Genomic DNA, 13166 nt, shown 5'->3' with positions numbered 1-13166 from the left:
AACCCTACCCGTACCATGGCCGCTGAAGAGATGCAGAATCCCAGCCAGCACCACCGCTCCGCTCAGCAGTGCCTGCATCCAGTGCTTGGCGTGAGAAGTACCCCTGGAGCCTGGCCCCTTGACCCCCAGCTGAATCCTGGGCATGTGCTGGGCTCCATCTTGGAGACGCACCAAATGACACGGATACACGAAGAGCTCTGCAAGGCCAGTGCTCAGGCTGGATGGGTTCCAACCACCCTGATTGTAACTGGCTTCAGTGCTGGCTGCTCCGAACTTCCAGCCACCCGGCAACAAAAAAAAGAAACCGATGAGACACCAACGCTTCCTGAGCTGGGCCAGTGACTCCCACATCCGGCAGCTGCTGCCCAGGCTGATTGCTGTCCCGTCCCCAGGCTGCATGGCCAGGACTGCTTTGCTGCTGGACTGAGGGTGGGAACAGGGCCATGCTGGGGGGGAGTGCGAGGGGCCATGCTGTGGCGCCAAGCGGGTGAGCGTAGCTGTTCTCGGCGGGGGCACTCCCCGCACGGCCTGGGGTTTGAGAGCTTGTCCCTTTGTTTCCATCTTTATTCATTTAAATAAAAGCCAGTTTAGAAACAGCAGCCAATGGGCTCCCTTTATAAATCCTCTGCGGAGTGAGCCTCCCTGCCCCTAGCCCACGCCTGGCCCAGGCCGAGGTAAAGTTGGTCCCTGGGATCCAATAGCTCCAGAGCCCATTTTTGGGGAAGGGGTAGGGGATTCCCTTTTGCATCCCGGCGTGGCCACAGTGCCACGAACCCACATCCTCACCAACGCTGGCAGCAGGGGCTGCCCTGGGCGATCAAAGCATCTCATAGAGGGGGGGATCTCTAGACAGAGCTATTTGGACGCGGGGGAAGGCTCCCCACCCCGAAGGGTGCAAAGTGTCCTGGCGGGGGCGCCGGCGTTGCCCTGGTGCCAGGCTCAGATGGAGTTCTCCTGGGGACTGTGGCTGCTCCTGAGGTTCAGGCAGTTCCTCTCATTCAGGAGGCTGGTGGTCTCGTCGGCCACCGAGGACTCCGCCTTTTCCGTCAAGCTGGTGTCCATTTTGGGGGCACCGCTGTCCGGAGACTGAGGGCAGCTGTCCAGGCGCGAGGCCATCAGGCCGTTCTGGTACTGCTGGCGCGTAATCTGCAGCGGGGGGAGAGGGGCAAATGTGGTCAGCCAGCGAGACGAGCCCGGCTGGCCCAGCCGAGCTCCAGAGCGTGGCCTGTGGCTATGGGCATCTTAAATATAGAAGATCGGCACCAACTACAGATCCCAGCATGCCATGCTCCATTCTGATCGTCCCACCCTGACCTGAGACTACAGATCCCAGCATGCCATGCTCTATTCTGACCATCCCACCCTGACCTGAGACTACAGATCCCAGCATGCAATGCTCCATCCTGACCATCCCACCTTGACCTGAGACTACAGATCCCAGCATGCAATGCTCCTTCCTGACTGTCCCACCCCAACCTGAGACTACAGATCCCAGCATGCAATGCTCCATCCTGACTCTCCCATCCTGACCTGAGACTACAGACCCCAACATGCAATGTTCCACTGCACCCTCTCACACCTGAGACTACAGATCCCAGCATGCCCTGGCCATCCCCTCCCCCCCCACAGGCATGATAACACAGTGCACTCCCTTCATAAGAATCACATCCATGCTGGACAATTTGATTCTTATAAGCACTTGACTCTTACAAGCGGAATTGCAAAGAATGGATAAAATCGGCCATTATGTTTTAAACAACCGGCTTTTTTTCCCCCCAATTGAGAAATGTCTCATTTCCCGTCACTGAATTCTTTAGACTTTCAACATATTCACTGTGGAACAAAACCACACCAACTTTCTAACTGAGTGAGACATTATTACCCAATCATTTAGCTGGTGCTTTTGTTCAAGGCAATCACTGTATTACGACTGTGCAGCATGTTACAACTGCAGCTGGTGTAAACTAGAGAAGCTATACACCTCTTACGGAGCCAAAGATACACATCTTAAAAATCTCTCAAACTGCAACAACCCTAACATATGGAAGCGCAGTGTGACCACACAACTATCCATGTAAAACACCCGAACGGACTGGTTAACAGTACTGGCTCACATTCAGATTCATTTCGGGGTGTTACCGTCCGTCACCAGAGTGGAGTGTCTGGCCCTGGGAATGTACAATGTAGTGGCACAATCACCGTTTGATTACAAACGTGTCCCGTGTTCCCTGGATCACGGCACGATCCACCCCCTTGTTAACCTCCTTTTCAGGCAACGCAGGAGGTTAAAATCACTGCAGCCCCTGGACCGCAGGTCATTTGTCTACGTTTTTGTTGCATTCAGAGTCCGCCTCTGCATAATTTTCGGATTTCACTTCCAATCGGTCTCTGATCTCAGTCGCAACATCCTCATCAGAAGCCAGCTGCGTTACACTCACCGATGGCTAGCCACTCTTCAAATTCGGGGGGTTAACAACTACTTCCGCCATGGGTGCTGTGACCAGACCTCCTTTTTCTCAGCAATTCTGGATTGCTGAAGCATCGATGTCAGACCAGGCCTTTGTGAGCACTAGAATGGCACCTAAAAGACTGAGCTTCCTGGCCATTTCCACAGCAGCAGCTTTCTTGTTCTCATCGTCAATGTGGTGCAACACCGTGCGAGCCATTTGCTTGCGATACACCTTGGCAGTTCTGATACTTCCCAGGCCACATAGCTGAAGGATAGAAGTTGTGTTCCTTGGGAGGAATTCACAGTGGATATTCCTCAGTGCTATATATCTTTCCTCACCTGGACTGGGCAGATGTCCACAAGTAGCAAAATCTTTCTCCTTTCCTGGCCCAACTTTCGATCCCATTCACTCATCATCCAGGCAGGAGCACTGGCAGCGGAGCAGACTAGAATACGTCTCACACCTGGGTTTTGACTTTTCCCAAGGATGAAAAGGTCCTTTTCCCTACCAGCCACAGAACAGGTGAACCAAGCAGTAATCATGTCTTTAGATGACTTTCCTCCTTTTTTATTGTCTGATTTAAAGGTGAAAGTGCTACCAGGCAGGGCTCGAAAGTCAATCCCACTTTCATTTGCTTTCCAAATGTTTTATTCCACGAGGTCACATCTCATTTTGATCCACTTGTTTTCTAACCATTCTTCGCATGACCTAATGTCTGCGGCTTTGACTTCTCCATGCACTATCTAAAACCAACCCCTTCTCGTTTCTTAAAGTGCTCACACCCGCCACACTTCGAGGTGGTAACGCCCAGGGTCACCGCCAGTTCTTCTGCCTTCTACATCACCAACAGCCCACCTAGGGGGACACTTCTCTCTCTGGCATCTCTGATCCACTTTATAAGCGCCACCTCAACCATAGGTGCCTTGCCTGACCACAGTCTTTTTCTGTTTCTTTCGTTTTGTATGATGCTCTCCCTGTGTCTGAGAAGCTTAGACAATGTAGGTTGTGGAATGCCCAATTTCTGAGATGCGTCTCTCTGGCCGGTCTTGGGAAGACTAGGGTAGGACTCAGGAAGGTGGCATTTTTCATCCGCAGAAAGCATCTTTCTTTTTCCTGCCATGTTGACTCTCACATAAACGACACGACTTGTTTATTCTACTCAGGGATTTTCCTTTACACAGGCTACGTGCCCAGCAATGTGAGATGTGATCAAATTCAAAACAGCTATGCTGGCTTATTACACGTCGTAGCACTTGACTATGGGATTACATGCAGTCAGTCTGCCCCGGAATGAGTCTTATCAGCTGTTTGCTTGAGTCTTACAAGTGGAGTACTTCAGCATGGTTAGAGAAAGGAGCTTGTTCCATATTTTTTTTAATCACTATATGCGGTTGGTTCTTGTATTGGTAATTCTTATAAAGGGAGTGCATTGTAACTGGCCTGTACAAAACACGTTTCATCGGGGGGACCCAAGCGCTTTCCAGAACACCTCATCTGTGGCCACAAGCCAGCCCTGGGCTGCAGCCACCTCTGGGGTGGGCTGGGAAGCTGCTAACCGGCACACAGCAATGCTACATCCAGCATCCAGCAGATGCTAGAGGGGGGTTCAAAGAGGCTCAGTGTAGAAAAGCCAAACAGGAATTGGGCCATGCCCTGAGATCTGCACCACTGCAAACGCTCAGGGCCTTGGGTTTGTGTCTCATCTGACAGCAGCACAGCGCCCCCTAGTGCTGCACTGAGGACAGCACTCTCTACCGAGCCCCCACCTCCCCTGCTGCTCAGCACAGCCGGCCTCACCTTGACGAACTGCAGGTCCATGAGGGCACGGACGCTGAAGTCGGAGATGTACTGGGGGCTGGTGCACACGTTGAGCTGGTTGCTGCTGCCGCTGATGGGGGAGGAGATGGAGTCCGAGCGCTCGGGGTTGCTGAGTGACGCTGAGCGGTTCAGGCTGCTCATGTGGGACGGGGAGCGCAGCTCTGCAGAGACACGGGCAGGGTTAGCTGGGGACCCCTCTCCTGCCTCACCCTGCCCGCTCCCATCAGGCTCACCTCCCTCACCCGCCCTGGGCCCGGCTCTAAGCCCCTTTGCTCCAGGGCCATGTGCTGATTCCTGGCCAGCACCCACCATCCAGTGAGGTGAGCCAGCCCTGGGTAGTCCCAAAGGGCCCCCCACCACTCAGTCCCTGGCCCACGGATGCCCTGCTGGGTGGGGTCAGTGCCACCCTGCTCTCACTCAGACCTCCACTGGGAATGGGGCTGAGACCCCCCAGCTCGCTGCACATGGACCACTGGAAGCCAGGATTGGGGCCAGCAGAGCCCCAGGCATGTGACCGAGGCTCTGATCAAAACATCCCCCACTGCCCCAGACACTGGAACCCCCTGGAACTCAAGCACAAATCTGACCCGGGGTCCGGCCACCTTGGACAGACGCCCTCCTGGCCCCTGCACTCGCTCCCCCAGCGGGGCGAGGAGTCAGGGCCCAAGAGGGTGAAAGCTTCAGGCCCCCCCTCTCCAGCTCCCTCCAGCCCTGCCCCCATCCCACTCTTTGGGAACCAGCCTCTGCTGGAGCCCCAGCCTCCCCCTCCCCATTGCCCGAGGCGGGGGGCCCTGGCTGCGGGTGCTGTGGGATCACGGGGAGGGAATCCCTGGTGTGGGAAGGCTGTAAGGTATCTGCTTCTCTCAGGGACCCCAAGGGAGGGGAGGGGAGCATGGTGACGTGCCAGTCCCCAACTCACATTCTCTTTTGGGTGGCCCCAGACAGGGCTGGGTACTAGAGACCCACCAAGCCCATACTGCGCTTGGCAGCAGCACTCAGCTGTGCGCCGGGGGAAGGTTCGAGGGCATCGCGCTTACCAGCGCCCAGGCAGAACCAGCTTCCTCACCCTCCAGCCCTGAGGGGAACAGGGTGTGGGCACCATCCACAGACTGGGGTGGAACGTGTGTCCCCAAGCCAGGCCCAGACAGGACTTTGGGGGGCCTGGGAGACAGTCACTGATTGGGCCCAAGCTGGCAGATGCTCCAGCACCTCCCCGCCCCCACACACTTGCCCCCTTTCAGTCCCCAGAGAGCCCGGCAGAGTCAGAGTCGAAGTGGGGCTACAGCAGCAGTCAGGGGCGGCTCTACAAATTTGGCCGCCCCAAGCAGTCATGCCCGGGAGGCGCCCCCGAGCCGCAGGAGCAGCGGACCTCCCGCAGGCATGACTGTGGACGGTTCGCTGGTCGCGCGGCTCGGCTGGACCTCCCGCAGCTGCGGGCGGTTCGCTGGTCCGTCGGCTCCGGTTGAGCTGCCGCAGGCATGCCTGCGGGAGGTCCAGCCGAGCCGCGGGACCAGCGAACCGTCCGCAGTCATGCCTGCGGGAGGTCCACTGGAGCCGCCGGCCGAGCGTCCCCTCCGCAGTCATGCCAGCGGCAGGTCCGCTGCTCCCGGGGCTCCGGTGGACCTCCCGCAGGCATGACTGAGGCAGGTCTGCCGGCCCAGCCTGCCGCCCCCCTGCGAAAGGGCCGCCCCAGGCGGGTGCTTGCCCCGCTGGGCTCTGGAGCCAGCCCTGGCAGCAGTTGTGGGGAATGTGCCCGGGCCTGGCAGGTCTCCCCATTCAGTGGGCTGGCTGGAGAATGGCCCAGGAGCCGGTCCAGGGGTGGAAGCACTGCAGGGGAGGCAGTGCCAGCCAGCTGCGGAGGAGAGCTCCAGCCCCTCCATCCCACAGCTGGCGGGCAGGGGCCGTGAAGGGCTCAAAGGGCTCTGCCTGGGGAGAGTCCCATATGGAGGGACCAGAAGCCGCCCTGGCCCCAGCACTCCCAGCACTGGCCAGCAGGGGGAGCCTGTGACACTCCACAGTGCCCTCTACTGGCTGACATGGAAAAGGCTCCTGAGCCAACGGTTTAACCCCTTCCCTCCCCGAGCCAGCAGTTCACAGTATGGCTGTTCTTAATTGCTTATATGTATTGCCAGCCAAGAGGCAATGAAGCCCAAGCTGCTCAGCAAAGCATGGGCACCCCAAGGGAGAGCCCAGCGGAAGAGCCCAGCAGCATATCTGAATCCTGTCCAGCCCAGAGAACATACACGGTCACAGCCAGAACATCGGTGCCATCATCTGAGCATGGAGCTCCATTATGGCATCCGATGGGAGTGGAGATTGGTTGGGGGTGGAGCTTGCAGAGTCCCACCCTCTTTCTCTTGCCCGTTCAACCCTGGAACACATTCACACTGTGCTCCAAGAGCGCTCTATGGAAAGGAGGATCTGTACTGCTCTACACAACGTGCAGTGCCGGGTACAAAATAATAGGCTCTCGAAAATGGTTTGTTCTTGTTACAAGGCACAATGTTTTCTGGCTGAGCCACCCTTCCAAGGCTGCAGCTCTACTGGGGGCTCCGACATGCATGGTATGTCACTCTGCCGGCGTGTGGGTGGAATCACAGCCTTACAGAGCTGGGGTTGGGAGAAGCACCTATCCCTTTCCACCCATGACACCACTTCTCCGAGTGAGCATTGTGCAGGCAGCCAACAATGAAAGCTTCCAGGCAGGAAGTCAAAGCCCTGAAGTGCAGAGTTGAGACCTTGAGGGCCATAGCGGGAGGCATAGGAGGCTTTTCTCGCCAGCAGTTTGGAAACACTGGGGGCCCTGAGCTGTTACAGGCCTGCAAGACAGTTCCAAGCGCCTGGGCAAACCCAGTTCTCTGCAGGGGGCTCGAGACGGGGCTGGGGGTTACAAGCGACAGAACCACGCGGCATTCCTGCAGCATGAGGTCTCCCTGGCACCAGTTAGAGGAACGGGAGAGGGTGGGCACGGTCCCCTTCTGCAGGGCAAGGCTTTCACCTGCTGGCGGGGTAGGTGCAATTGACTGACCCCCGCTTGATGCTCTAACACCCCCCCTGCACTCCCTCCCAGAGCACGTGCAAGGACAGAGGGAACGCGGGCCATCGGCGGAGGCTATGGGGGGCACAGACCAGGCCAAGATGCTGGCTGCAATGTGTGGGCTGGACGTCAGAGGTGCTCACCTGTGCCCCACATCACCCTCTAGCAGCTGCAGCCGGCAGCGCAGGTATCATGAGGCTGGCGCGGCAGCTGCACTGGGCAGGGAAGGCTCCTGCGTTGTGTCCCTGCTGTTCACTTCCACGAGACCTGTGAGAGCCGGGGGATTGCACCAGCCCCAGGCCTGCACGTGACCATGTGTCTACACTAGGGGGCAGTGCAGAGCGGATTCCTGGAGATGCTCACAGACCCGACTAGAGAGGGAGGGATGGGACAGGCTTCCCCAAAATGGCCTCTGGTGCCAAAGAAGGAGAGCCAGGTGCTTGCGGCACGGCCCGGCCCCTGCTCCCCACGGACATGCTGCTAGGCGGGATGAGGTCCCTTTCAGGACTAGGGTTCAAATCTGCCGGTGGCTCGTCACACAGAGTCAAAGCAGCAAAGCCAGTACTGCCCTGCCCGCCCCTGTGCCTCCCGCAGGGCAGTGAGCCCAGTGCTGGATTAATGCGGGAAGGCCAGGCCTGGGTTAATCCCGTCACAGGGGGGTCTAGCACTCCATGCACTGGCTTCGGTTACCTGTCAGCCTGGAAACCAACAGCCCTCTCCCTAGGACCGGGTGGCTGTGCTAGGCAGAAACACACACAGGACAGAACAGAGACATGCGGGAGGAGAACGTCATAAGAAACCCTCAGGAGAGAGACCAAAGCTCGGTTCTGCCAGCTCCAGGGGGACGGGATTCGCCACAGACACCCCAAAATAGCCCCCGCCTGGCCCCTCCTACGTTCGGCTGCTGGACCGACTGCCTGGGAGCTGGTGCTATGCGAGGAGGGGGGCACTCGGGCGAGGAACCCGGCGAAGGTAGGGCCTTGCTCCAGGCGTGGTGTGGGACAGGGCCACGCTGGGCAGCGGGGGCTGCCGCGGGTGTTCAGAGCTCAGGTCCGGCTGTGAGTGGAGAGGGATCGCGCCTGGCTGCAAAAGGGAAGCGCGAGGCCCCTGGCAGGGCTGAGGCGAGTCCCTGCCATGTCTCATCTCAAGTCCTGGGTGCGGCCGGTGGGGCAGGACTTCCTGCCGACACAGAGGGAACTGAGAGTTTCTCTCTGCAATTGCTGCTTCTGCGCCGACACGCCTGGTGCGCAGCTTCTGCAATCGTAACGCAGCCCCTGTTCCATGCTCCCTGGCACACAGAGGTTAGGCCCACGGGACCCTGAGTGCTGGGGGCAGCGGGAATGGGGAGCAGGTAGGCACCGTGGTGCAGGGCAGGAAATCGCCTGGGTCTCCAACCCCCCAGCAGGGCCCACATGTGGCCAGACGACCAAGCAACAGGGGAAACAAACGGCCGCAGGAGGAAACCGGTGGCTGGACCCAAGCCGGGGGCACGCTCCCCCCACAGACCTAGGCTGTCCCCTCCCTGCGGCTCTCAGCCCGGCCCGTGTGGCTCACAGCTCTCCGGGGAGGGGCCGTGATGCTGCTGTGGAGGGCAGAGCCCTGCTGCCAGGAACTCCAGTCACACAGGCTGGGCGCGGCTCCCATGCCTGTGTTACCCTCAGGACGGAGGCATGGGCCAGGGCCCTTCAGGGCTCTCTGATCAGCTGCCCGAGCCCAAGACTCAAGCAGAGCTCCAGCCCAGTCCCCTTCCCCCGACTGTGGGAGCCAGCGACAAGGGCTCTGCAGCTGGCCGCGGAGGCACCTCACCAGCCCCCGGAAGCTCCGCGGCCGGACGCAGAGCCCTTGTCACTGGCCCCCACGGCGGGGGGAGGGGGACTGGGCTGGAGCTGGCAGCATCACGGGATGACGCTGGCCCCTTAAGAGGGGACAAGACCAGCACACCTCAGCGGGTCACTCCTACTGTGGGCCCTCAGGGGCGAGAGCCCAAGAGCCAGGGCTGCCTGGGAGCAGAGGGGAGCAGTGAGAGGGGGTTGGCTGGTGGCCCCAGGCCAGAGGGCTGAAGCCAGGAGAGCAGTGGGGGGGGGGGGGGCTGTGCCCAGGAGCCAGGGCTGTAGGCCGGGGGGCAGCGGGGGGGGGGGGGGGGTGGGAGCATGGCTGGGAGGCAGCGGGGGGGCGTGGCCGGGAGCCAGGGCTGGAGGAGGGGGGCAGAAGGAGGGGGGTGGGGCAGTGGCCAGGAGCCAGGGCTGGAGGCGGGGGGCAGCGGAGGGGCTGTGCTCATTGACAGCTCAGGCCAGCGAGCTGGGCCCAGGAAGCAGAGTGAGAGAGTCAGGCAGCGAGAACGCGCTCCCAGCATAGAGGCGCCAGGGATCCCAGCTGGGGAGGGCGGGTTTTCTGCCGGCTGGGAGGGCTGAGCGGGTTGGCCTGGCCCAGGGACCAAGGAGACGGACAGCGCGGGCGTGGCGGAGCAGGTGAGATGATGCAGGACTGTAGAGGGGCGATACATGGACGACACTTCGGACTATTTGCCCAGTGCTTTTGTAACACACGAACCCCTAGGAGTGGCTGGCTCCAGAGCAGGACCAGGTACAATAGGTCCGTTCTCTGTTCTTGGCAGCACGGGCATCCCCGAGATATCACTCAAAGGGGCGGAACCCCCCCAGCACGGCGAGGAGCGTGCGGAGAGCGCACAGGGAGCCGCTCGAACCTGGCGGCCGATCCTGACCTCACAGCATCAGGATTCACAGGGAATAACCAACAACGTAGGTCAGGAAAGCAGAAAACTGGGCGTGAAGGCCAGTGCCGAAAAGACACAGATTATGGCAAGTGGAGGAGACACGTGTGTTCCAGGGAGGCCCATCGAGGAGAGGGAATTGCGAAGATGAAAATAAAGCAGTAAGAAAATGGCTAAGCCAGGAAATCATGCGGTTACAGCAGGGGCTGGGTCCCGGATTGCTCCCGGTGCACGATCCACAGGACTAGGAACGGAGGAAGGCCGAGGATGTGCTGATACACAGGGGCTGGAACTAAGGGGCCTCACCCCCTGGCTGCAAGTGGTTTCCATTGTACCCAGGGTTTAGTTTGGTTCAATGGCTCCCAGCTCCCCCACTGCACACACTGTTCCAGCCCCCCTGCAGGACGGCACAGAAGAGGAAGGTTTAAAGATGAACGAAGCAAGTGCAAGGCAGAGAGTGGTGGGAAGACTTCGTTTGGCCCCACTGGGGCTGCTGCGCGGATGGACAGAATCAAAGACAAAGAAGCCACAAGGGGAAGAGAGCCTGGCCTGCTGTCTCTGAGGGTATCTGAACGGGGAAACTGAGGCAGGCATGCCTGCCATGTCATGACCTTCCACAAGAGGGCATCCAAGGTGGGGATGCCTTATTACAGGGGCTAATCCCAGCTTTCGGCTTGTGAGCAAGTGCTCTGCTGGTGCGTCTGCAACGGGGAGAAGAAACGGACACGAAGGTGAGATCAGACCAACGCAGAGCAGCAGATAAAGATGCCCATGTAACCACCTCGGAACCAGGACTCCTGGGTTCTCGTCCCAGCTCTGCTACAGACTCCGCGCAAGTCTCTCCCCCGTTTGGGCCTCAGTTTCCCCAGCTGTAAAATGAGGAAAATGACACCGACCCACCGGCATGAGGCGGTTTGAGACCCTCGGAGGAGAGGCGCGAGGAGAGGTTACTTGCCCTGGGCAGCGAGGGTGGTGAGCCATGTTCCCTGCGCCTTTGATTGGAGATGGCTCATAGCAGCGGCCGGCCGGCTCACATGCCAGTCAGCCTCCTGCCCGTTATATAGCACCATGCAGACCGCCGTCAGGCCCTTCCCTCCCGCCGAGCTCCACCGCAAACAGCTCCGAAACAGGGGGAGGAGCCATCTCCAAAACCAGCAGTTACTGCACACGGTGCGTAACCGGTCCTGCTCCCTCCAGCCACGTCCCGCCGGGTGCTGCACTCTAGGGCACTGCCGAGCGGTTCCCTCTGTGCCGGGAGAGGTTTGGAGTCGGGGCCAGCGAGCCGAACGCAGAGCCGGCAGCAGAGCGCAGTGTTCGGCGAACGGACACAGAGCGGCTTTGTGCATCTCGATAATGGCCAGGGAGGCCGTAGGGTGGAACGGGACCCAGGAGAACGAGCCCATATGTGCACAGGTATTGGAATATTGCACGACTGGCAGCGAGAACGAATGCAGCCTGGTAGCTCCTGGGGAGGTCTGATTCCAGACCTCAGACCCCTAGCGAGACAAAACTCTGGGGTCTTTCTGAAAGGCTTCATCCCAGCTGGGCTCCCCTGCCGGCGAGGGTGGGCAGCTGTGCCCCTGGTGATCTAGCTGGTGGCGGGTCGGGGGGAGACAGGCAGGCGAATGGTTGGTTAATTTCAAACTCAGAAGAAACTTTAGGTAAAAGTTTGTGTGTGGTGGGGGGCGGTGGCAGCATTACTTTGTCCTTAACAAGTACTGTGAAAGGGGGGCGGCCACCAGGGCCCCGAGTTCCCCAACCCAGCGCGCGGCTGCCATGGCTGAGGGATGCTGTCATCATGGAGCAGAGAGTTCCAAGGGTGGCCTTGTGCAGCACAAAAGGACCAGGCCAAGATCCCAAACAGGGTGGGAGCAGGGTGGATGACCGGCAGACAGAGGTTTCCAAGATCCCGGGGGAATCGTGCTGGCACTGGGTGGGCTGAGACCGGGAAGTACCTAGACTAAAACCCCTTCGCTCTGTGCTGCAGGGGGCTGGTTCTAGCACTCCCGAGCGTGAGAGCATCTGCTTCTCCACGAAGCACACTCGGGCAAGGGGCCCTGCAGAGGGACAGGGAAGGGGCTTTGCCAGAGGAAGTGGAGGGTGTATCCTGGGGAGATGATCTCCAAAACCCACCTGTCTGTAGGGATCGAATCCCCAGCCCACCTGTGGTGGTAAAGGCAGTCGCTGAAGGGAGCAAGGCAGGATGGGAATTCAGGCCCTCAACGAGGCCCTTCAAACTCTTGCGTGGGGGAGGACGGGCGCAAGGTGGGAAGCTGAGCACTGGCTGGTTTCCTTCTCTGGAAGCTTGGTCTCTTTTGCTGCAGTTCATATGACTCCTGAGAGGGGCTGAATCGGGCAGGGTGGGATCTCTGAGCAGTCTGGGACTTGCTGGGCTCTCGCTTGTGGGTGGGTGTATGAATACAAAGAGAACAGCAGGTGGCTCTCTGCGAATGTCAAAGGTCTCTAGATTAGTCCGTGCTGGCTGTGAACAACGGAGACCCATGGAAAGGAAGGTCCTCCACCGTCTGCTGGAGTCTTCTGGAGATCCGGCGCACTGGAGCCATAAGGCCCATCTCATAACGTCCCTGTAGCGACCAACTGGGCGGCAGCATCTGTGATGTTGAGGGAGGATTGCAGAGATGTGCTGGTGAGTAGCTGGCCCTCTGCAACGACCGCCTGGAACTGCTCTGAGTTCTGCTGGTAAGTGGGCAGCACAAGAGTTCAGGCTGGCACAGTTCATGGGATTGTATTTTGCCATCGGCGCCTGGGAACTGGTGAATCTAAATTGTAAGGAGGCTGAGGATTAAGATCCCCTCCCCAGCTTGTGGCTTCTCTCACGGCTGGTCTGAGCATGGCGCTGCCTTCCGCATTCAGTAACTGCACTGACGGCCGGCCGAGGAGTTAGGGGAGGGATGAGAAAAGAAAAACTCAGAGTCCTTTGCTAGGACACAACAGGTCTTATCCGCCTTCCTGCACGCAACAGAAGCAGGGGCATGCCGGACGCTCTCCTGAGCGGAGGAGTAGCCAGGGGATGCCGGACGCTCTGCGCATAGGCGGAGGGGTATCCGGGGTGGGTGGGTGGGTGTGTGTGTGTGGGGGGGAATGCTCTCCCGTGCGGAGGCGGAGCGGT

General features: G+C 59.3%; 1 protein-coding gene across 1 annotated transcript in view; it reads right to left on the bottom strand.

The window, feature by feature from the left end:
* Positions 1-575: 575 nt before the first annotated feature.
* Positions 576-13166, bottom strand: part of CNNM4 (cyclin and CBS domain divalent metal cation transport mediator 4) — a 34322-nt gene continuing 21731 nt past the window's right edge. Inside the window, exons 6-7 of the mRNA XM_045006267.1 lie at positions 4248-4429; positions 576-1146 (exon numbers count right to left, since the gene is read on the bottom strand). Of these exons, the coding sequence (XP_044862202.1) occupies positions 940-1146; positions 4248-4429 (389 nt within the window). The 3' untranslated portion in view covers positions 576-939. The remainder of the gene's footprint in view (positions 1147-4247; positions 4430-13166) is intronic.

Source organism: Mauremys mutica, chromosome 2 (genome assembly GCF_020497125.1).
Source record: "Mauremys mutica isolate MM-2020 ecotype Southern chromosome 2, ASM2049712v1, whole genome shotgun sequence".
Taxonomy (NCBI): Eukaryota; Metazoa; Chordata; order Testudines; family Geoemydidae; genus Mauremys; species Mauremys mutica.
The sequence above is the reverse complement of the archived record's forward strand: the minus strand, read 5'-3'. Positions and strand labels throughout refer to the sequence as shown.